The sequence below is a fragment of the Pleurodeles waltl genome, chromosome 4_2, assembly GCF_031143425.1.
Source record: "Pleurodeles waltl isolate 20211129_DDA chromosome 4_2, aPleWal1.hap1.20221129, whole genome shotgun sequence".
Lineage (NCBI taxonomy): Eukaryota > Metazoa > Chordata > Amphibia > Caudata > Salamandridae > Pleurodeles > Pleurodeles waltl.
The window spans coordinates 493,707,519-493,733,481 of record NC_090443.1 but is presented as its reverse complement, the minus strand read 5'-3'; the positions used below and the strand labels follow the sequence as shown (position 1 = coordinate 493,733,481).

The window sequence follows — 25,963 nt, the reverse complement described above, 5'->3', positions numbered from 1 at the left end:
GGTACACCCCTTTTTGAAACCCTTTCCTTTTTCATCCCACTTAAGGGACCAATCAAGACCATATTTCAAAATCAGAGATCAAGCATCTGAATGGAGGTCTGCACAGTGAGACTTCTTTGCCTGCTGTTTCCTGAGCTCTGGTTGCGAAATAACATTAACAAGCAATGGCAATAGGTCTAGCCTATGAATGGAAGTGTTTTTGTGTCACCGATGAGTTTAAGCACTCAATAAGGATTCCTACATGTGCACTGTCACTCATCTTTTCACTCCTGAATCCATTCTTCCATCCACTGCCTCATTCTTGCATTCACCCTCTGACACAGCCACAATAAAACACACAAGCTCAACAAAATATGCTAGATAAATAAAATAATACAAGTAGAAAAAGAAAACATGCTGCCATTGAAACACGGCAGGTGTATGCTTGCAGTAACAAAACATAGCAGTAGGTGTCTGCATTACAGAAATATTGTAAATAGACTATTGTTGTTTTAAAGACCCAGCGTGGCTACCACATTTAGAACTAAAATGCTGGCTACCTTGGAATTGTAAAACAACGATGCAGTATGGATAACAGCATTCCAAATCAAATCAAATCATTAACATTTATAAAGCGCGCTACTCACCCGTGCGGGTCTCAAGGCGCTAGGGGGGAAAGGGGGGGTTATCGCTGCTCGAACAGCCAAGTCTTTAGGAGTCTCCGGAAAGCGGAGTGGTCCTGGGTGGTCCTGAGGCTGGTGGGGAGGGAGTTCCAGGTCTTGGCCGCCAGGAAGGAGAAAGATCTCCCACCCGCCGTGGAGCGGCGGGTGCGAGGGACGGCAGCAAGTGCGAGGCCAGCGGAGCGGAGGGGGCGGGTGGGGACATAGAAGCTGAGGCGTCTGTTGAGGTATTCCGGTCCCTTGTTGTGGAGGGCTTTGTGTGCGTGGGTGAGAAGACGGAAGGTGATCCTTTTGCTGACTGGGAGCCAATGCAGGTGTCTCAGGTGTGCGGAGATGTGGCTGTTGCGGGGTACGTCGAGGATGAGGCGGGCCGAGGCGTTTTGGATGCGTTGCAGGCGGTTTTGGAGTTTGGCTGTGGTCCCGGCGTAGAGGGTGTTGCCGTAGTCCAGGCGGCTCGTGACGAGGGCGTGGGTCACGGTTTTTCTGGTGTCGGCGGGGATCCAGCGGAAGATCTTACGGAGCATGCGGAGAGTGAGGAAGCAGGCGGAGGACACGGCGTTGACTTGCTTGGTCATGGTGAGAAGAGGGTCCAAGATGAAGCCGAGGTTGCGGGCGTGGTCTGCGGGGGTCGGTGCGGTGCCGAGGGCCGTGGGCCACCAGGAGTCGTCCCAGGCGGACGGGGTGTTGCCGAGGATGAGGACTTCCGTTTTTTCAGAGTTCAGCTTTAGGCGGCTGAGCCTCATCCAATCTGCGACGTCCTTCATACCCTCTTGTAGGTTGGTCTTGGCGCTGGCGGGGTCCTTGGTGAGGGAGAGTACAAGTTGGGTGTCGTCGGCGTAGGAGGTGATGATGATGTCGTGCTTGCGTACGATGTCGGCGAGGGGGCTCATGTAGACATTGAAGAGTGTCGGGCTGAGCGATGAGCCTTGAGGTACGCCGCAGATGATCTTGGTGGGTTCTGAGCGAAACGGAGGGAGGTAAACTCTTTGGGAGCGGTTAGCGAGGAAGGAGGCGATCCAGTCCAGGGCCTGGCCTTGGATCCCGGTGGAGCGTAGGCGGGTGATTAGGGTGCGGTGACAGACGGTGTCAAAGGCAGCCGAGAGGTCGAGGAGAATGAGGGCGACTGTTTCACCGTTGTCCATCAGGGTTCTGATGTCGTCTGTGACTGAGATGAGGGCGGTTTCCGTGCTGTGGTTGGTTCGGAATCCGGTTTGTGAAGGGTCGAGCAGGTTGTTGTCTTCCAGGAAGGTGGTCAGCTGTTTGTTGACGGTCTTTTCTATTACCTTGGCTGGGAAAGGTAGAAGAGAGATGGGGCGGAAGTTTTTCAAGTCGCTTGGGTCAGCCGCAGGTTTCTTTAGTAGGGCGTAGACTTCAGCGTGCTTCCAGCATTCGGGGAAGGTAGCAGAAGAAAAAGAAGAGTTGATGACGGTCTGGAGGTGCGGGGCGATGATGTCGTCGGCTTTGTTAAAGATGAAGTGCGGGCAGGGGTCCGAAGGGGCGCCGGAGTGGATAGAGTTCATGATGGATTTGGTTTCTTCCGTGTTGATGTGGGTCCAGTTGTTGAGGGTGATGTCCGGGGAAGCGGGTTCAGTGGTGTATGGTTGGGTCTGGTGTCCGAAGCTGTCGTGGAGGTCGCTGATCTTGCGATGGAAGAAAGTGGCGAGGGATTCGCACAAATCCTGTGAGGGCGTGACGGCGTTGGCGCTGGGGTTGGAGAACTCTTTGACGATGCTGAAGAGTTCTCTGCTGTTGTGGCTGTTTTTGTCTAGTCTGTCGGTGAAAAAGTTCCTTTTGGCAGTGCGGATCAGGTGGTGGTGTTCTCGTGTAGCGTTCTTGAGGGCGGTCATGTTGTCAGCGGTGTGGTCCTTGCGCCAGGCCTTCTCAAGGGCACGACAAGTTTTCTTTGATTCTTTGAGGGTGTCGGAGAACCAGAGAGGTTTTTTGGTGTTGGTCTGTCGATGCGTGCGTTTGAGGGGAGCAAGGTTGTCAGCGCAGTTGGAGATCCAGTTTGTGAGGTTGAGAGCTGCGACATTCCATAATGTCTCCTGCTTTATACGAATTGGCCTTATGGGATGCGGCACACTGCAGAGGAAATTAGCTGCAACCAAGCGATCCATTAGCACTGCCTGAAGAGCAATAGTATACTCTTAAGAAAGATTAGAGTGAAAAGATGAGAAGCAAAGAAATAAAAGGGGAACTATAAAAGGAGAACGTTGAAAGTTCACGGACTGGCCAACTAGCCATGACACTGAAGCACCCTCCTTTTCATGTGGATGTACACATGTGATCAGAAATTGCCATCATTCACAGGGAAAGAGAGCCAATGACTGATGTGGACTAAACCACTACCCCTTGCAGTACACTTTCATGGATGGAAGCAGTGTGTAAATGACACTCAGACACATGGCAGAACAGAGATGACCTAAAGGCTCCCTATGTATCTATATGGATATGTGTATTCATATATACGGATGGATGTATTATTTGTATTATAAGATCCAAGCAGGCAGCTAAAAAGAGATACTAGCAAGAATGATTAGAGTCCCTAATCTTCTCCCTGGGGTTTGACAGAAGCAGTAACCGACACAACAATCCTTGCCTACAAGGGTAATCTGTGTCATTTCATGTAGCGAAACACCTGTCTGTAGGCTTTAATGCAGAGAAATAGCAATCCAGCCTTAAACTCCTATTGTCTTTAACATATGTTTTTCACAATCAATATGTCAGGTCTACAGCGTTTAGCGTGTTTTGTTCTTAATAAGCAGGTCAGAATTATGGCATCAAAAATATTTGTTCCTAGTAAACCAATGAGGCAGAGAGTTGTTATCATTAGCTTGCCACCATAACCAACTAAGGCTTCCTGTGGTGAGCCTAAGCTTTCCCATAAGGCAACCATCAGGCATAGTCATAGAATTACATACTGTACAAAATTACAGTTGGCAAAGCAAAATGCTCTCTCTTCTAAGAGGGTCCAGCAAGGATTCTCTCGGGGCAAATCTTCTAAACCAACGATTTGTGAAAGGAGGTAACCACCATCAAAACTCTGCCTTCTACAGTAATCTGTTTGATTGCATGTAACAAAATACCTTTCTGTAGGCATTAATGCTGTAATAATAATAATAACCTACCCTTAAATGCCTGTCGACTTTAACACAGGCTTTTCACAATCAGTATGTCTGACCTATTGCTTTTAACGTAAAAACATATCATTATAAACAATCCTACTGTGTTGATCATAAGCCTTCCAATAAGCCAACCATAAGGAATACTATAATAAAAATAGAAATATAAACCAAATACAGTTCTCAACACAATATAAAATCCCTACTAATAGAGCTTTATAAAGATTACATTACAACAGTTCAAATTGATTTATAAAGGTGGGTCACCAACACGCTTTCCTATACAGTAATCTGCCAGATTCTGTGTAACAAAATACCTGCCTTCTGGCTTTAGCACAGTTTAATAACAATGCATCCTTAAAAGCCTTATTGCCTTTAACACATGCTTGCACAATAAGTAAAGAAGGCCTAATGCTTTGTTGTAATACTTTTTTATAAACAGATCACACAGAAGGAATCTTGCTTAACTTTTCCCAGTGAACTGATTAGGCCTTTAGTCTTTAGCAATGGATTACTGTTACATACAACACAGGCCCATTGAAGTGCGCATACACTGGCAACTATCAGACATACGTTCATAAAATTACAAATATGTACAAAATCGTAGTTGGCAAAATAATGTACAATCCCTCTGAATATAGTTTAACAAGAATCATCAAAGTGAAATTCTGCTCCCTAGCTTTGTCAGGATGGTTGACCGACACCAAAGCCATTGCCTATTATGGTAAACTGTGAGTTTGCATGCAACCAAATACCTTTCAACTGCTTGTAACACAATGTAACAACAATCCACTGTTAGAGGCCTGTTGGATTCACCATATGCTTTTCACAATAAACAAGCCTAGTCAAATGCATTTGTTATAACTTTTCATAATAAACTTGCCAGACCAATGTCATCTTGCATAAAAAGTTTCTGCACACCAATTAGCTGCTAACATTGACTTTTCACCAAAACTAACTCAGGCTTACTCTACAGATCATAAGCTTTCCCACAAAGAATCATGGGACCCAGGGCACATTGCTTGGCTGAAATGCCAAATCTTACAGACCCTTACTTGGGTACGTGCAATCTATCCATCCTGGGAGATTTTAATTTTCATCTTGGACTGCTCTAACAGGGATACTACAGCTCTCAAAGAGATCATGGCCTGCCTTGGGTTGTCCCAGCTGGTTTTGGTCGCTACCTATACAGCTGGACATACCCTTGATGGTATTTTTTCTGAGGACCCTAAGGTGGCATTTCAGTCTGCGCTCCCCCTTAGCTGGACAGATCATTTGGCAGTTTCTATTTCCCTTAACCTTCCTTTTATGCGAGCGACCCTCTACAGGATTCTGACATTGGTAGGAGGAATTGGAAGGGGGTTTCAGCGGAATCCCTCAGGATTACGTTGGTTAGCACATGAGGATAGAAATATTAAGTTTTAATACATTTTGAATTAAAAACGTATTGGGCCCAATTCACAAAGGGCCTCCACACTCATAGCAGAGGCCCTGCATTCGTGAGGCAGTTCCTCCCAGAATATCTGTAATTTGCGTAGATTCTCTACCGAGTGCCGAGACTCCCCCATGAGTGAGCGGCCTCCGCAACGAGTGTGCAGGCCATTTCTGAATCACGCCCCAAGATTTCAGTACATGCTTTTCACCACAAGTAGGTCAGGCCTACTGGCTTTGTCATAACATTTCACAGTAAACAGATCAAACTTATGAAATGTCTTAGGACTTATCTCAATTAACTGATGAAGCCTTTACAATGTGCCATTGGTTTCATACTTTACCCTACACTAGCATACTCAAGTCTTCATAAACTAGCAACCATCATGCATACAGTTGCATTACAAATAAGTAGCAAAATACAGCTTGCAAATAACAGTCTACACATAATTGGCTATTGACTTTTACATATGCATTGCACAGTAATTACATCAGACCTAATGCCTTCCTCGTAATGTTTCATAATAAACAGATTAGACCGTGACCTTTGACTTGCCACCATAACCAACGTAATCCTATTGTATCGAGTATAAACTTTGCCACAAACCAAAAAGTAGAATGCAGGCATTCTTTTTAGTGGAAGCACACAAGTTCAGCCCAATCAAATCTTGTACGCAGGGGAACCAGCATGTTTGTGGCCCCTAAACCCCTTTCTCAGTAGTAATATAATTTTTTTTGGGGGGTGATCACATAACGCTTTGGACAGTCAAGCCAGACCTACAAATCTGTGTAGATTAGTGAAGCCCCCAGAATCACATACTGCTCATAAACACATGCCTGCTGTCTGATATCTAAAGTTATTGATGGTAGTGCAAAGTGGGTCTTTTCTGCTGCTTTAGAAAAACAAGCACAGCTCGATGTCTAAAGTTACTGATGGAAGTGCAAAGTGGGTCCTTTCTGCTGCTTTAGAAAAACAAGCACAGCAAATGAGCTATTATCTAGGATACGTTAATCGCATTACAATGTCATATGTGCTCCCTGAAGGTTCTGGCTCAGATAGCCATATTGCTGCCAGCTCAGGCACGTGGATAAATGAACAAAATAACTATAGCTTTGTGTAGGGGGAAGCAGTGCTTAATTTGTGCTTGTTGTTTCCGGTGCAGAGCACCGGCACTTATTTTTACTTTTTTGCCTCAACCATTTACTGCGAGCAAAACGCACATATGGGAAAAACGGAAGACAGAAAAACGAAAAGGCGTCACAATAGGAGAAAGCAGAAAGCTGCAAGAGTGAGCTGAAGGGGCAGGGAGTGGCTTTCAATGGATTGAAGAGGCCCGAGATGGATTCAGGATTCAGGATTACGGTGCCTCAGTATTCCGTGTTTGCAGTCTAATTGCAGCAGCCATGAGTTTAAAAGGAGAACCTATGGCACCTTGACATTTTTTGTTACAAATTAAGCTCTGGGGGGAAGCACTTCTTTCAGTGGAAGCATACAATATTTGTCCATTCAAAAATGCACTCCCAGCTACCAACATGTGAGCAGACTCAAATCTACTTTCTATAGTAGTCATGAAAACTCTGTTTTAGCTTGACCACATTATGACTGGCGACAGCTGCACTGTCAAGCCAGACCTAAAAAAGAGGGTTGCAGGCAGTATTTGAATATGATAATATTCACTCTGTGAACCCATTAGTTCAGGATGGTGGCAGAAGGAGAATAGAGCGATAACAAGCAGAACCATGATTGGTTGCACCACGAGGAGTGGCTTCAACGAAAGGCATCATGAATTTTGTTTTTAACGACTTCTGCCTCCAAAGAAATTGGCAATACGGAAAAATATCAACAAAGAAAATAACTTCTATCAGAGACAGACTTTTTAAGACAACTCTGGGAGATTAAGGCAGAGATATGTGTACATGAATGTTTCAATGGTGTAATACTGGTTAGAAAACAGGGGTAGTTAATGCATCTGCTGGAGAAAATCCGGGTAGGCTATGCTAACAAAACTGAATCATCATAAAATATCTCAAAGGGTTAATGCACCTGCTTCAAATTATGCAATGCAAGTCAAGGACACATGTTTGTATTTTATGAAAAATAGTTAAGTGGATTAATGCTTTTGATTAAGACATCCTTGGATTACTTTCTCGTTGCAAGTTTCAATCCTGGGAAAATAGCTCAGATTGTTAGACGCCTCATACTTACGCTCCTTCTAAACTGCAAGGCCTAAGCTTGAAACCTTGCTGGTTTTAGCTCTTATCTTTTACTCTAAGATAGATACACTTAGGTAAAATTCGTAGTAATATGTACTTATTCATCTTGTATTATGTGACAAATTGTGATTAATAATGGATGCACACATAAAAAGACGTACCTAGTATTTCTGCAGAGTATGTATAGTTACACCTCTACAATCACGAAGCCTAGGAGTGTCAAAATAACTTTAAAATCTCCATTGATTTCTTAGCAACTTGTGAGGGAACACTACTGGGGGTATCTTTGTTTGCAGCTTCTGCAGTTACACTCCAGAGTATATCTTTGTTTCAAGGCGGTGCACCCTGCCCTCCTGGTTTGTTGTTCCAGCTATGCTGCAATTGACCTCCAAATGCTCCCAGCTAGAGGGCCACTTAGACGAAGGGAATGTGAGTGCGACATATTGTACTGGAAAAAGCCCTCTGTTGAAGAACCCTAAATATACGGATGCTGCTGCATGTGCCCAGGATGGCACAGAGTAGTAGGACACAGCCGGGTCAACTCACAGGAGCCGTCCTCAGAATAGTTGCCAGAACTTAAATCCCACCTTTGCCACTCGGTTCTACCATTGACTGGACGGAATTCGAATCTTTAACTTGCATATTCTAGTCGAATGGACCCCGGGGTGATCGCTGCCTTGTGGCCTCTGAAAATGAAACAAATGTGGCGCTGGGAAAGAAGATGCACAGTGCACATTCCTCTTTCAGGGGAATGCTTTTACCACATTCCCTCAGCCTGTGCTCTCATACCACCCAACACTCCCTCTCCCAATTGCACAGCCTAATGATACACACACCCAGCTCTGCGAGTGCAGCTCAGTTCTCACACCCAGCACCCTCTTGTATTCCAGTCTTGTATTCCAGTACTGGGCCTTATACAAAGGCCTTCCAGTGCACTTTAATACTGGCATTCGATACCCACTTTGTTTTTAGATCTTGCTTTTGAGACATCTTTACCTGTCTCTAGAACTAATGTTTTTCCTCCAAAAAATCATACATACTGAACTTACACAGAGGGGTGTTTGGTCAGCAGACTTCATTCACTGGTCTTTTAAACTGGCACTCAGATTTTGCTTCCGCACACCACAGCATACAGCTTGGACAGTGGGTCAGCCCTCTTTACCTACTGTCTTGATTTGTACGTTATTTATTTTTTTATTATTTAAACTACTGACTTCTTTTGTGTCCTTCTTTTTAATGTTTATGTTATAAAGTGTTTAGGTGATATTGTAATACTGTACATGCCTGTAATTTGAGTAGTAGTTAGGTGGTGATGTACTTTTGTCTTCTTCACAAATAATATTAATAAATGCATGGCAAAACTGAAAGATTTGTTGTTTGGAAGACATCACTAGTAAAACAGACTCCTCAGCATTTTTTTGAAAACTGAAAATTTGTATTGCAAGCATATTTCCTTTTTGTATTTTTGTAATACCTGCTTGCAAGAAAAAAATAACTATTGCTGTAGCTGACTAAGGCCAGGCCTATTGGCTTTGCCAGTTCTTGCTTGTCACTGCATCCAGAAACATCACATAACATTGAACAAATAGATCTATAGTAAGGCAGTCTTATTGGCTTTAGCAATGTTTGTTGGCATTGGTTTGTGTCTTCAGTATCAGACAAATGAGTAGCAATTACCATTTTCCCCTTTACATCAGTTTCTTCTTCAATCTCAGCTTCTCCGTATTAGTCCTTGTGCCCTTTCTCCCCTGTATCTTTTTGAAGTTGCTCCATCCACATGTATCACACTTCAAGTCCTTCCCCCATCACTGTTCTCTTTTCTTTTTCTCCTTCTGCGTGTGTTTCATTCATCTGCTTCACTTAACTTTTGCGTCTCACAAACACAAATGTTTCATTTTTATTTATTTATTTCATATTTCCAAAGCTGAGCACCTTCTTCACAAATGTTCGGATAGAATTGAAATTACAATTGACACATATGTGACAATTACCTAGTAGGCTCTGCAGAGGTCAAGAGCTGAATGACCATGTATCTCGGACCCCTTTATGACGCTGTGGCAGGAACTGTCAGAACATTGCACTGCCTTCAGCCTCACCTGCAAGGCTCTCAGTTATGAGCATCCACCCATATCCTGAACTCACCTAGACACAAAAAAATCACTCCTTTTGCAATATGCGCAGCACAAGTCTCACATGTGGCTTCAAAAACAAAACTACAGAAACATATCTTGGAAAAATAAATACGGATACAAATAAGTACATGTATACCATTCAATGTGAACTAAAATGGGAAATATAACAGGTTCTGCATCACTGTATTTTGTTGTAAAGTTAAGGGCATGAATTGCATCACTGTATTTTGTTGTAAAGTTAAGGGCATGAATAGAGGGCCCGGCTAGGACCCTTTTCATTGTCTTGAATTACAGCCAGCTTGTCTGTTGTCGAAGACGTATAGTATACAAAAGAGCATACATAAAGTGAGCTTTGGATTAGTCCCTTACTCACAGTGGTGTAGCGTGGGTTGTCAGCACCCGGGGCAAGGCAAGTAATTTGCGCCCCCTAACCCGGGGCAAGGCAAGTAATTTGTGCCCCCTAACCCGTGGATTTAGTCTCTTCCAAGATGTTGCGCCCGGTGCGGCCGTCCCCCCCTGCACCCCCCACGCTACGCCACTGCTTACTCATGTTATGGTGGTTTTCTTTTTTATCGCAGGTCCCTCCTCCTTATTTGGCGTCTTTCCTCTCTTTTCTTGTGTTTGTCCTACCCAGTAGGCTTTACCAGGTTTCTGAGTGGCTGACTTGTATCCTCCTGTTGCTGACGTACGGGTACTGCTCTTTTTGCTTACAACTCTCCATTTTAGGACAACACTTTTCTCATTCACTTCTTCGCCTCCCCACTCCAACTTTTATTTTTATTTCACTGTTTTAAAAAGTTTACTTCAACATAACAGCTGCACACTGCTCCTGGGTTGCTTGTTTTTTTGTCCACCACTCACATGGTATCATCTTCCCTCACCCGCTGCTTTTTATTAATGTGATTACTGGACACTGTAAAGGTCTGTCAAGAAATGGTGACTGCTCCCATTAGCCACAGTGTCACACTACATTTAATACTGCACATGAAACATGTCCAGTATCTCCTTAGGATGGTCCAGGTTTGGAGTAGTAGTCTACACATGGCAAGCATCTCAATGACAGTCTTGTAGCTGTTGACTGAAGATGATTATGTATAAGTAGAGAAGCAAAGGCACCAAACCCTGCCTGACATCAGGGAAGAGAAAAAAGCCAAACAAATACATCCAGTAGACATTCCAAAACCAATTTAGGCTGCAAGGAGCAACAAACAGAGACACAAATATGAATGTGGATGATGAATAATACCCATCCACCACTCGTTAAAGCCCTAGATATATAATTCAAATAGTAAAAGACTCAGCTTTATCTTGGATTGGTAACCTCCAGTGAAAATCTCTGGACAAACCACTTTCATGGAAGGGGCAGTTCATAAGGTTTGACTACCCCGCCCACTTCTAGCACATGACCTCGACCATGCATTTGTAGAAGAAGCCCAAGTTTGACATCTTTCAACATAACTTGAGAGTCCTGTGGCTATCATTCTAGTCTGACACTCCACTTAGGTCAGGGAGCACCCCTTAGGATCATCAGAACTGAAGAAATGCCAGGGTGGTCTAGGCCTCATGGATATCCAGCTACTTGCTGAGGTCAGCCTCCTGCAACACACTGCCTGACTGAACACCGTCTTCACCTGAATGCCTGGTCTCATAGTAGCTTTCGGTATAACTGTAACAGTATGCCTACCATCTTAAAGGTCTGGGTTTATGAGGCTGCCACTGGAAAAATACTTCACAGTGGAGCATGAACAGCTGATGCATCTTCCCGAAGAGCACTTATTAGAATGATGATCTTTCCAATTAATCAACAATTGAAGATGACACATCTTTGAATGACAGATTTTTTGAACCTCATATTGCTTTTGGTTGTCCTTGGGCCATGTTGAACGAAGGTTCAGATGGAAACTGATGATAAGGAACATATGCTTTCACTTGTGAAGAGCATAGAGTGAATCTTCAAAGTGAAGGCAAGGTCATTCAGAAAGATACATGATTGAGATGAAGAGTAAGGATAAATGGCCCACAATATAGTGAATGAAATTTGACTGCTGTTGGATGAAAAAGAAGAAAAGGAATATACTTCCAAACTTTAACTTTAGGAAAAATGAATATTATCTTGATTTCTCAACTTGTTCTTTCATCTTAACTTATGAATGGCACAAACTGTCAAAAACCAATTGTCTTTAATTCTGTAATTGACTCAGATAGTCTGTAGATACTTCAGCCAAAGGATCAATACGATGTGAAGTAGGAAATACTACTGGATGAAAAACATTGCATACATAAAAAGGTGATATCTTAGTATTATCAGGAGTTGCACAATATGCCAGTCTTTCTTGCTGATGCCTTGTGTAACAAAGTTACATTGTCTTGGCACCTTTAGGAAGAAATAGTAAATGCCTCATTGCCTCTCACTTTCCTTTCTTTATTGGCATTTTATTTTACAGTTGTGCAGGAGTTTATTATAGTTTATATGTTTACACTGATGAGGGTTGTTAGCCTAAACATATTCTTGACTATCAGAATTAACAGTTGGCCATCAAAAGATCCCAAAATTAAAACCAATATATTTTTCACTCCTCTATGACCAGAAATCTCCTTGTCATCATAAATTCTCACAACAGCGAGCTATAATTCATTCACTGGAACAGAAATGGGTTATTGAGTAAAATAAAAGGAATTTCATTGAAGTAGAGGAGATGTAGGATGAAGATCTCCTGATATCTTCAGATCTATTTGTTCATGAGCTAGCTTAAATGTGTCTCAGGAAGACTGAAAATTCCAATCACGTGATAAGTAGGAATCATAGGCTTATTATGAGAGGTGTCTCACTATAACGACAAGATAGAACATCACCTAAGAAATCCTTTGAACCAGAAGTATGGGTGATGGTAAAATCGTACTATACAAAGACAAATTGCCATCTAAAGGTATGGCTATTCCTGCATTGAAGATTTCATAAGCACAGCAAATTCCAGTAATCAGTCTGAATTTCAGATGATCCCTAGTGCCTATCAGAATATGTCTCCATTTACTACTTGCCATCTTCATGGATAAAACCTCTCTTTCAAGACCTAAGTAATTCTTTTGTGTCTCTGACACTACAAGAGACAAATAAAAGGTCAGATGTTCTTCTCCATTATCATCTTAGTTTTGTAACAGAACTACCATACAGCTATTTCAGATAAATCTGTTGCTACAATAAATTTCTTAGAAGTATGCGGAATACTTTAAATTGATCCTAACCCTCCTTTTGTGTGTACTAAACTGCATTTTAGCTTTGTCCTCCCACCAGGAGCCTCTTTTCATATGTCCGTATTTTCAAAACATGAGGGATGTCACTGACTGTTGCTGCAAAATTAATAATTTCATGATACAAATTGGAAACTTCAAGACAACTTTGAATCTCTGTAACATTAGTAAGTGAAGATCGTCCTAAAATATTTTAAACTTTTTTGGGATTGATAGAAAGACAAGAGGCATTCAATCTACATCCAGAATACTCAGTGTCTTCCTTCTAGGATTCAAACATCTAAGGTTTACAAGACAGAAGAAGGTGCTGAAGTCTTGGTAACACCAAACCTACATTTTTGTGATTTTCCACAAGTGTCTTAGGGAACACAAACATTTCATCTGAGTAAAACAAATACAGTCTGATTCAAAACATCAGAAAATATCGAATTCATAAAGCATTGAAAACTGGTAGGGCATTGCAGAGCCCAAACAACATTGCATGATATTATAACATATGCTAGTTTATATCAAATGGAAATGTTATTATAGGAAGTCCTGAAGAAGTCAATGGGTACTCCCCAGACGAAACACGTGTTGACGGCACGGGCAAAGTTGGGATCTTTTTGATGGAATTTTGAACATTATGGAAAATATGTGATGGAAGTTGGGAACAAGCACAAGAAGAATTAAACAAGAATTTGTTCATGGAACTGATTGGATGAGGACTCTCTATATTGAATTGAATTCATTTTGTCCTACTTACTGCTACATATGTGTAAAAAAAGCAATTTTTAGCGTGTGCTGCTACAATTGAAAGTATTGGATAACTTTGGTTATTATGTAGGGCTCTATTGGGGGTGTAGTCCTAGTACAGCAGCACCGTTGATCAATACAAAAACAGATATTGAAATAGAGCGCCAGGTACTCCTTATCACCCCTACTTATGCAGGTTCCTCTGCAGGCACTGCTTCGACCGGGACATATAACAGACCGAAGTGCAGCATGCTCCAACATGCTGCCTCTCTGCGAGACGAGTGCACTGTCAATGGGATATGATCTTGGGACTAATTCACTGCCTCTTTCTCAGTGTCCATATGGGAAATCAAAAAAGTAAACAGATATACACAAACATTAAGAAGAAAGCCGTAAAATAGTACCTTGCACCGCAAGAATGAAATAAATGTTCAAAGGAACCTGCGACTAGGTTTGCAAGAGAATGGATGGAAATGATTGTCTGTGTTTGTAGTAAACACAGGAGATTGATAATGGAGCTTACAAATCCACTGTATCACCAATGATGGACAGTTCTTGGTAAAGCAGCAATGAATCCCAAGTCAGGAGACAGTCTCTTGATGAAGATCTCAATGGAACCAATGTCCCAATATAGATGTTTAAATGTAATGCATTGGTAGTTGAACTCTGAGGAGTTTTTCCCTGAATCGGAAGAGCGTAAATTCTAACAAGAACCTTTATTTGGGTGAATAAAATAGATTCCTTTTTAAGAGATGGCATTTTCCTGTGCCATCTTTATGACTGATTCACTTGTATTCTGTGAATGAATTTTTTTTGCATGACTAATTTGTGGAATTATTGGATCAATTGTATGCTATGTGTTCTAGTGTTGTATGTTTCTTAAATATTATCTAGTATCTACTGTGATTTATTTTTTCTACACAATTTTTCAATGAGTTGTTTAATGAATTGATTCTTGAAATGTTGAGCAAACCTCGTGTCAAATATGAAAATAATTATTAGTTAATCATTTTCATAGACATCAGCCTGACGCATGAAAATGAGTGTTGGTTGCATCATGTTTTTTGAACTAGGAGTGACCTTTAGTTGACTGAGGGAATCAGTATTCTGATGAAATAATCAGCAGTCATAATCTGCCTACAGCAATGCTTGGTTTGATCATTGACAGAGTCAGTAACCATACTCTCCTCTCTCCTTTGCAGGGCATTTGAGTTTCCAAGATTGCTTTGTGACATCAGGGGTCTGGAACGTCACGGAGCTCGTCCGAGTCTCGCAAAGTGAGTCAAATATGATATAACCATAAATAAAATGTGGACTGCTCACAAAAGAAGCAGTCAAACTACTCTCAAATATTTAAATGCACATCCAAATGCAGTTTAACTGCTTGTCGGACTTTATGAATTATGATTAAAATCCACATGGATAGCTTCATCTGGCACAGGTTTTCATTGTTACATTGGGATTCCTTGTGAAATCACATGATTTCCAAGTTGAAGCCCCCCCACCGTCTGTTGCTGTTCATATCTAAAAAAAAAACAGTGACAAAACCAATAGATTTTGCAGGGGTGAAACCTACTGGATTTCCCGGTGCTTGTTTTATTTTTCTTTCTCCATGGGGAAGGTATTTTTCCTTGTGGAAAACCTCATCCACATTTGGGGTGAATCATTTCCCTTTAATCCAGCACTTGGCTGAAGTAACAATGTGACCCTTTCCAGGCTGGGAAGGGAAGTGGTAGCAGTTTGTGAATGCCCACAAACATGTTTGTTTGTGGATGTTCACAAATTTCCAAGGCTAGCCATGCATCAAGAAATGACCTCAGGCCCACCCTTCGAATGAGATTTATTAGTGCAGATGTGTCTTCACTTCTGATGGAAAACTCCTTTGCCGGAAAAGGGCTGACACTTGACAGGAGTCCCTTTGTGAATTCCTGACAGACATGACTGAGGTACAACCGGAAAGAAACCATTTGCTACCGAATTTACCACTGCAAATAGGTGCCAGTGAGTCCTGGAACAGTGGATTGCACCGATGCTCAACATTTCTTATGATTACTGCCGCTCGCTACCCATTATTTTGTCAATATCTCATTGGCTCCGAGTTGGTGCACTCCTGTCACTGTATATGTCTTCTTTCTTTCATCTTATGTTGCTGCCTTTCTCTGACATCTCTGGTCTATGCTTCATTTGCTTTGCTCAGTTTCTTTCTCTTTCTGCTTCTCTATTTTCATTTTTTTTCTATCCCCATCTCCTGGACATTTTTGTACCGATCTGTTCCACTCTGCCCCCGCATTTTTCTCTTGCTGTTCTATCACACATGCCTAGCCTGGGGTAGAAAACGCTATAAATGGCACTACAATACAATTCACGTGTCCTACTCATTTTGTCTCCTGTTTCTTCTTCAACAATTTTCTGCACCCCCTCCTATATATGGGTGTGTGAATTTTACATGCAACCCACAATGTTTTGCGAAGTTCAAAAACGTCACGCTCCGTTAGGATTGCGGGTTGTCAGCTGTGCAAAAAAAATTGCTGACAAAAATTACTTTTTGTTGCTAATGTTTCTGCATATTTTACTTTTGGGGGAATTTCCTTCCCTGCAGTGTTTTGTTAAAACTGTAAAAAAATTAAAGATTTTTTTAAAACTCTTAATATTTTCACAATGAAATACTTGTATTCGTATATCCTCGCTGCCTCCTCTGCATGCCTTTTGCCCTGTCCCTCTCTTTCTTCTCTGGCAACTTTCTATACGCTCTACCCTTTACCATGTGCCCCGTCTATTCCTCTCTGCTGTTGTCTTTAATAGACCCCTTCCTATTCTCTGTTCATTACTTTTCTCATCTGCCCACTTCCTCTTGCTGTTGTTCAGTGCCTGTCAATTCTTTTGTCCCACTTTTCTGTTTCTTTTGCAGCACCAGTAGCAACGGCTTCGGGCCCTAACTTCTCGCTGGCAGACCTTGAAAGCCCCAGTTACTACAACATAAACCAGGTGGCCTTGGGCCGAAGGTCTCTCACCTCGCCACCTTCCACCAGGTATTTTTAATTTATTCAACAATTCATTGTTACGTATAGGCCAACAACGAATGCCTGTGCCTCCAAAACCACAAAGAATGCCTATGCTCACACAACCTTGCTCGAAGTTATTGAGCACATCAAGATCAAAGAGCGATTCCCTTTAATCAGGCCAAACGACGTAGAATATGCATAGATGCAGCTTTCTGAAACAATAGGATTCCAGATTTAAAAAAAAATCTTACAAAATAACGACATAGGCAACAAATTAAATCCCACAGCCAGCCTATCAAACCACATAGAAACTCAAATACTCAGGCTAGCTCACCTAACAAGAGCACAGATGCTTCTTGGGTGTTTGTCTGGCTTGTCCAGGTCCAGCTTGTCCCTTCCTTGTGTAGTTGTTGAAGAACCGATGTGAAAGACAACTTTGTCCACTTTCCATAACAAGTTGACTGTTTGAAATTATCCTCAGCACCTTCCACTCCAAGTGGTTTTCAAGGCACAGCTCCTCTGTGTCCTAATGAAGCTAGCTTTGTGATTAGAGGTGTAGTTCCGATTCAGGAACTCTAGGGTGATAAAACCTCTGACATTGTTCCACTGAACACGACCAAACTCAAATTGAATCATGCACAGAGATATGCCCTCCATGTACTGAGCACTCCGAGAATTGTCTGCTCATACCATTCTCCACTTTATTCCCTCTGTAGTGGCGTGTTTGTGCTCTCAAAAAGAAGGTCAAGATCAGGGACAAAAGACTGACTCCTATACACTAAAAGGAGGCCAGGCACGCTGGAAGCTTGATCAGGGATACATGGAGACATAAAGTGTGCTAAATGGATGTGTGGCCTTGCTGCAACTTTCACAAGCTCTTATCACAGCTAGACCCTCAGCTTGCCAGTCATTCTCGAAACTGGGTAGTGACCGTGACCAGAGAACTGGCCCCTTCACTGTGCTTACATAGAGTTAATTACCTAGTTTGATCACAATCAGCATGTCAAAGTGTAGGGTGTCTCTGCAGAGGATACTTAATACACTACTCACTGCTTGTTTCTCAGCCTGGAAGAGTTTCTTCCTTCTTGTGCCCCTGTCTCCTTTACCGGAAATGCAAGGCATTTTGTAGATCTATTTCACTCTGGATAGTGGTGGAAGTAGGGTGATCAGAAAAAATAGTGCCTATTCACCGAATTCCATCATACAACACTTACGACTTAAAACAGGTAATGTCATCATAGAAGGCATGGATTGCAGACAACAGATCCTTGACTGCACCAAAAATGCCAAACTGAAGGTTGCCATTTATTTTACTTTTAACCAATGACAAATGAGATTCTTGCACCATGTACTTTTTGCTGCTGTGACAGATTTTCTGTCCTCTTCTGATGTCACTTTTTATTTCCGTCTCTAGGCACCTCGCAAAATGGAGGCCAGCCCAAGTAAAAAAAAAAGGAATAACACAACAATCTGCAAGCACATTAAACGAGAAGTTTTGATTTTAAATTGGCGAACCCTTAAAACACTACTTACAAGGAACAGCAATACAATTCTCGTAAAAATGATATGGCTACTTTGATCATGCTGTGAGTTCACATTATGAGAGTACTCGGTCCTGCATAGGTCATCGATCCTGGTACTGTAGCGCTAGGGGTAATAATAGATATCAAAATACATCGAACACACAATTCAGTATCGTCACTGAAATAGAACTTTCAGATGTGTAGTTCATGATGCCCAGCAGTTGGGGAGAGAAGGCACAGTTTTGACGTGAGCAATTTCTGAGCATCCATGTTGCCCAACAATCAACCTTAGAATTTGTTTAGATGTCACTTGTCTGTGCAGCAAAGCAATTAAAAAAGAAGCGTGTGAATGTCTCAAGTGTAAAAATTAACTAAACAACAGTTACAGTCAAAGAAAATATACTTTTAGTAAAAATAGAAGCATAAATGGAGGCAATTGGCTCTACAAATCAACTTACATGACAGCAAAACACAGTTCCACATACGAAATAAAAGAGGAGAATCATCTGTCACACTGGCAACACCGTCTTAACAATCTTAAATCAAAGGTGTCCACTTTAGGGCAACAGCACGACCAGAATATTCTTTAGGGAACCACCGCCAAAGGATGATGAATGATGTGAATGGAGTGAATTAATCTATATTTATCTTTATTTTTTATTTGTTGAAAAATGCCACTGTGTTGATTGTGCTGTCAATCACATATATTGGGTGCCAGTTCAGCAATAACATTTATGTCGAAGCAATTGCTTCTGTTTTCTGGCAAGTTCTAGAAAGGTATTCATGGAAAAGTTGTTTTGGAGGAGGATGTCCTTCAGCTGGTGCAAGTCCTTTATTGCTGTCTGTGCAGGCCACCAGTTAATTGAAATTCTGTGAACTGGTTAGTGGGTTCTTCTAGGGTAAGCCATTTTCAAACGCCAAGCCTCTCTGGAAGTAAAGATCACTACCAGGCTGCTTCTGGACCCAGGAAAGCTGGCCTTGAATACCACAGCAAGTCTATTCATAAATTTGTCTTAAAGCAATTTTTGGTTCTAGTCCCAGTGAGCAGATAATAAAGGGCGGAGGAGGTACATCTCTTTAAAAGTAGCTGGTAGTCATACTATGCACAGGAGGCCGGAAGTTTTCTATCTCGCTCTTGTTTCAGGGTGGTTCTGAATAGCCCAACTAACTTAAAATCCCCACAGTCTATCATCCCACGTTTACTTTACTACGTGTCCTTACCTGGGACTGGTGTTGGTGGCAATCTCATTTACCTGAACTTGCCAGGCAAAAATCTTACATTATGGGTATTCCAAAATGTGGGGTACAGTTCACTTCCTCCTAACTCTCTATAAAAAATATATGTTTCAGTCCAGTCCACATGAAAGCCATTATTATCCAATCTGATGTTCCTCCTAGGAGATCACCCCCACAAGGCAGAGAAGTTTAAATGTTCAGGATAGACTTCTCTTACAAAAAGCTATCAGATTCCCAGATGGCAGCTTTACAATTCCTTGCCCAAACAAATGCCACCTCCTTGGCTTATTATAACATCCTTTAGGCACCAGAGTCTGCACATTGCAGGCAGTATGTTAGATGAGAAGATAACATATCTCAGGCCCTGTAGTGGTAAGAATATCACCTTTCTACAACAGCTGGGAGGCAGTCACTACTGACAGATGGGTTCTGGAAGTTATCCAGTACGGTTACAGCCTGAAGTTCATTCAATATCCTTCTGGAATGCCTCCTCTCAAAATAAAGCACAAGCATCTGCATTTGTCGAAGGCAGAAATTCGATACATACTATAGAAAAAGGCCATAGAGATAGTCCCAAACCGAAATTGAAATGTGGGGCTTTACTCCAGGTACTTCTTGGTACAAAAGAAGGCTGCGAAAGATTGGAGACCTATACTGGATTTAGGCTAACTCAGTCCTTGAGGAAACACATGTTCAGAGTGGTTACACTTAGAGAAGTACTGCCCTTTCTAATGAGAAACAAATACGTAGCATCGAACTCTAGGATGCATATTTCCACATATCTACTACCACCATTAGTTTCAAATACTTGGCTTTGGCTTCTGATCCGCTACACAAATTTTCAACAAATGTATAGACCTGATGGCTGCCCACCTTAAAAAAGTTAGGCCATCAGATGCCCCTTACCTGGATGATTGAATTATCGAAGGTTGATCTATTTTATTTCTCCAGTATTGGATCTTTCATAGATTCACAGGCTTGAATCATTCCCCGTCGTCAAAGTATGAGTGCCACGATATCATAATAAAGCAGTATATATCATTACTACAGACTATATTAGCATTGAAACACTTTAATGACTTATCCAAATAGTTTAAAAAGAACTGAACTCCAGCCAAACATGCAATAGCACCCTCTAGAATACTTCCCACAGGGGGTAAATCCCTCAGATTTTCTACCACACATCGTGTGAAGGAAGCCTCCCTGAGCCCGGCTCAGTTTCCTTCAGCCAGTTTGAGAATTGTAATCTTCAAGCTACCTACTACCTGATACAATGTCAGAGACATTAAAGAAAGGGCTTCTCAGGTCCTACGGCACGTGTGTGGGAACAATACTTAATTCTGAACTTTATTGAAGGACTGTATCTACTGCCTCCATTCTACACATAAGATAAAGAACTGCAAGACCTGTCGTACCTTTTCAACTAAGACCCTAAAAGATAGGAAGAGGAGGCATCTTCTATGGCTGCAGAAGTTAATATCCAAAAGATCTCCTCTTTCTGAAGAATTTGATAGTGACACCACTCCTATGTCTCAGCAGAGGTCACATAAAAGGGAACGGTCACGTGACCAAGGGGCATCAGAGGAATCTGGTAAGGCCTTAAAAAAGACTCACAATGAGTCTGCCAGAAACAGTTCCCAAAAGGTGAGAAATTCTCCTCAGAAACTGTGAGGTCTGAACCCACTACTCCATCTTCAAAGTCAGAAGTCCTCTTCAGAACTGTCAAGGACAAAGGCAAAAATTGCATTGAAAATATTGACAACCTCGCCAGCGAAAGTACCAGCGTTGACAACGGTGACGTCAACAACGGCGTTGACGGTTACATTGACGATGCCATCCACTATATTGTCCTTGTGTATCCTGTCTGTGAAAGTATCGTTGAAGAAGGGTCTGTTGACAACGCCAGTACAGCAGTCGCCGACGACACCATTGACAGGGAACCCGTCGATGAAGATAAATTTATCGATGTGAAAAACATAAAAAAATCCCTCCCAATTGCAAACCACAAACTCAACTGACGACGACTTTGTCGACGACACCATCAACAAAAGTGAAAAGCACATGAACGTTGCTGCTTCCTGATCACACTTCACCAAGTAAAGGTTCTCCCAACCCTCCAAGTCACCTTCTTGATGTGGAAGAGTCAGATGATAAAGGCCCATTTGTAACAGCCCTCCCGAGGTCCATGTCAACTATCAGAAGGTTGATGAGGATGATGATAAACAATACTAAGAGGAATATTATGTACCTCAACAAACGAGATACTCATACAGGCCTAAGCAGCATGAGGAAAGCTTCCATAGCCACTCTCCTTCCTAAGAAGGTACAGTGCAGGTTCCTTCAATTTTGTTTCAAGGCCTCCAAGGCATGCTACAGGATTATTACAAAAGATCTCTGGAACCCACTAAGCCACAATTCCCAACATATCCTAGCATTCCACCTCCTCCTCCATCTCCAAGAACACCTTGCTCTATTTCGCCACCCTTGACACATAGGACTACACCTGCGTCCAATGTTGCAGCACCTCCTAGAGATGATCCATCCTCTTTGATGAAGACAGATACGAAGGGTAGAGAGAAGACAATCAGTCAATTCCCAATGAATGGAATGATTATTTAATTCCTACTCCATCTCCCCCTGCACCACAGTCAGTGGACTCTCCCCTGGATAACACTGGAGATTTCCATAATCTTATGACAGAAGCTGCAAACTTCAAGCTGCCAATAACAGTTAAGCAATCTGCCTGTTTAATATATGATTTTTAAGATCTGTATGGGTGATCCCCATAGTTGATTACAACCGGGAAGAAGACACGAAAATAATGAAGAATCCAACTATGGCCATTGCTGTTTCATCAGTAATCATTAAAAAAATATAAAGCACCAGAGGATTCACCTGCATGCCTAACAGGACATCCAAAGCCATATTCAGTGATTTCTTAGGTGGCTTAACGCCGGTCTAAGAATCCCTCCACACCTATCTCAGCTCCACCAGATAGAGAAGGCACACGCCTTCATAATATTGGCAATACATTCTCTATAATGTCGGCAATAACAGTACCAGCTGCCAATTCCGTAGCCATATTGGGCTGGTACATCCTACAAATGTGGTCAGACATTAATGTCTTTATATATCTCATCCCTGAAGACATAAAAGTGAAAGTAAAGAAAATATTGCAGGAGGGAGAGAGAACATCTTCTGAGATGCTAGACTGTGCACTGGAAATAGCATCAACAGAGTTTAGACAGCTAGCAGGAGCTGCAGCCATAAGGAGGCAGAGGTGGTTAAAGTCAATATCTTTTCGGCCTGAGGTACAGAGCAAGTTTCTAAACATGCCCTATGATGGCAAAGCCCTATTTGGGAAACAGGTTGATGATGCCTTACAGGCCGTTAAGGCAGATACGGACACTGCAAGATCTTTGGGCACCTTACAATTTAAAAAAATGCATTTTGATGAAGGGGTTTTACCTCTTACAGAGGAGGGTACCAGAGGTTTCAACAATTTCAACCCTTCCAACAGCAATATAGACGATCCTACCAGCAACAAACCTATCGACCACCACCAGCGGCAGGTTATAATAAAACAGCATCTAGATGGAACATAAACCCTCCAGGGGAGGGACACTAACAGAAAAAAAGTGACCTTCATCAAGTGCTGATTACTCCCAATTCAAACCAAACTGTGGGTGCAAACATTTCTAACTTCTCACATCAGTGGTGACAAATAACATCTGACAGATGGGTGTTAGACCTCATCACCTACGGTCATACTTTAGAATTCATCAAAAGACCACCAAACACTCCACAAAAGGTAGTGCACCCACACTGTCTTCACTTACTCCATAAGGAAGCCCTCATCATGTTAGGCAAATGAGCAATAGAAACAGTTGTCCAATCCCCAAATGGAATGGGGTTCTGTTACTGTTTTCTCCTCATAAAGAAGAGGTCAGAGGAATGGTGATGCATTTTGGATATCTGAAAATTAAACAAATATCTAAGGAAGCAATTCTTTTGCATGGTAACCCTTCGGGACATCTTTCATGTCCTGAACCACAGAGATTACATGACAACCCAGAATTTACAGGATGCATATTTTCATATCCCCATGCATTGCAAAAATCACAAGTTCCTAAGATTCACTGTAGCCAGCAATCACAATCAATTTAAAGTCCTCCAGTTCGGCCTCATATCAACTCCCTGCACCTTTACCAAATATATTGCTCCTTTGGCAGCTTCCCGAAGAATAAAGGGTTATCAGGTATTACCCTACCTCGGCGATTAGCTGATAAAAGCACCAACGGTCCATCAGACGTCTAGAGCCACAAATGCTTTCCTAGCATTGTTCAACAGTTTAGGTCGGTCAGTCACCAGAAATCGTCAGTTCTTCTGTCAAAAAGAAAAATATTCCTTGAAGCGCCTTTGGATACAAACCAAGACAAAGCATTCTTATCTCAGGACAGGCAACAAAGGCTCCAACAACTAGCCCTCAGATATTTGAGAAGAAATTCTGTTTCAGTACGCCTGTTCAAATCGCTCCTCGGGATGATGTCCTCTGCCGTATCGCTAGTCCCTTTCTTCTGTCTAGAAATGCAACCTCTACAGGAGGAATTAGACAAGCAATGGATTCAGACAGAGAGGTCACTCAGCGATTTGGTAAAGATCACTCCAGACATGAAAGAAGCTGTGACCTGGTGGACAAGAACCAACATTTTCTCCAAAGTCTTAACATTCTTGCCTCAAATTCCCAAATATGTGATAACCATGGATGCCTCCTTATAGGGCTGGGCGGCTATCTTCAGGACCTTCAGATAAGATGTCTCCCGACCAAAAGAGCATACACATCAATCGGCTAGAGCTCAAAGCAGTTTATTTAAATCTTCAAGCTTTGTTTCCAAGGATACCAGGCTTGTTTGTGTTAGTGTGCACAGACTATACCACCAGCGTGTGTTATCTGCACAAGCAAGGGGGCACAAGATCACTAGCCCTTTCCAAAGAAGCTCAAGAGATCTGGAACTGGATTTTAGAACACGGGATAGCACTTCAGGCAGAATGTGTTCCTGGTACAAGCACCCTCTTAGCAGACATGCTAAGCAGAACAAGGACCCACTGCCACGATTGGGAGCTCAATCAGTTGACTCTGAGCAAGATCTTCTCCCTGTGGGGCACGCTGGCACTAGATCCCTTTGTAACAAAAGAGAAGCGGAAATGCCAGTTTTATGCAAGTTGCTATCCACATTCGGGATCCTGGGGGAATGCCTTTTCAATCAGATGGTCAGGGATCTTTGCATACCCATTTTGCCCCAATACCTCTTATACCCAAGCTTCATAGCAAGATGAAAGCGGAGCAGTGCTGTGTAACCCTGATAGCCCCAGAATAGCCCAGACAGCATTGATTCACAGCGCTGCTCCTGCTGTCAGAAACCAACAACATACAGCTGAATCCATTCAGGACACTTTTGACGATGAACCGAGGCCGGGCCCTTCATCCAGACCTGACGTCTCTCCACTTCTCTGAATGGCTTCTGAATTCCATGAGTTTGCAGATCTAAATATCTCTCAAGATTGCAGAGGCATTCTTGGCAAAAGCTAGAGCAGAGACCACTACAAAAACGTATAAAGTGGAAATGTTTCTGTCTGTGGTGCCAGATGTCGAATATTCACCATATCAAAGCATCACCAGAACAAGTACCACCTTATCTCTTGTCACTGGCAAAATCAGTATTGGTCCATGTGTCAATTAAAGCATACCTTGCTGCAATATCAAGATATAGACACTAGTCAAGCTCTCTAACTTTGTGGGCTAACAGGATCATTAACAAATTCCTTAAAGGGCTGTTCAGGGTTTTTCTCCAATACAGGCTCCTCGTCCTGCATGGCAGCTTAATGTAGTGCTAGACACAGGTAATTAAGAGTCCATTTGAACCAATACACAAAGTAGACCTCACATTTTTGTCATGGAAAGTAGCAATAGTGCTAGATTTAACATCAGCTAGGAGAGTTAGTGAAATATAAGCCTTTATAATTAATGAACCTTTCTTACATTTTGCAGATAGCTCTGTGATGCTCAGAACCAATCTGAAATGTATCCCCAAAGTCCATTTGGATTTTCATCTTAATGAGCCTGTGATACTAAGGACTTTCCTTCCAAATCCTCAGACAGCAGCGGAACAATCTCAGAATACATTGATTGTCAAAAGATGTCTAAAATTTTATTTACATCACATCAAAGAATTCAGAACAACAGACCAACTACTGGTAACATATGGGAACACTCCTAAAGGTGCCCCAGTCACAAAGGCAAACATTGCTCGGATCTCAGCTGCTATGCAGTTCTACCATTCCAAGGCTGGGAGACCTTTGGCAACTAAAGTCAAGACGCATTCCACTAGAGCAGTGTCTACTTCCACTGCATTGTTTGCTGGATTACCTCTTGAGAAGATATGTTGAGCTGTTACATGAAAGAATGCACATACATTCATGCAGCATTATTAACTGAAATCTACACAGCGCAGTGATGCAGCCGTTGGACAGGCAGTGTTACATCATTTATATCAATAATAATGTGAGCCTTTTTGTGGTCACATATGTATACTTAATGTTTATATATCTATTTATATGTTTTTATACCTGCCATTATAATATTTTATTCATGGTTTCATA

The 25,963-nt window shown here is 42.1% G+C and overlaps 1 protein-coding gene across 19 annotated transcripts in view; it reads left to right on the top strand.

The window, feature by feature from the left end:
- NFIX (nuclear factor I X) overlaps positions 1 to 25,963 on the top strand; it is a 1,024,880-nt gene that overhangs the window by 777,451 nt on the left and 221,466 nt on the right. For all 19 annotated transcript variants that reach the window (XM_069231933.1, XM_069231936.1, XM_069231932.1 and 16 more), the window contains 2 exons: positions 14,745 to 14,819; positions 16,451 to 16,571. In XM_069231933.1, the coding sequence (XP_069088034.1) occupies positions 14,745 to 14,819; positions 16,451 to 16,571 (196 nt within the window). The remainder of the gene's footprint in view (positions 1 to 14,744; positions 14,820 to 16,450; positions 16,572 to 25,963) is intronic.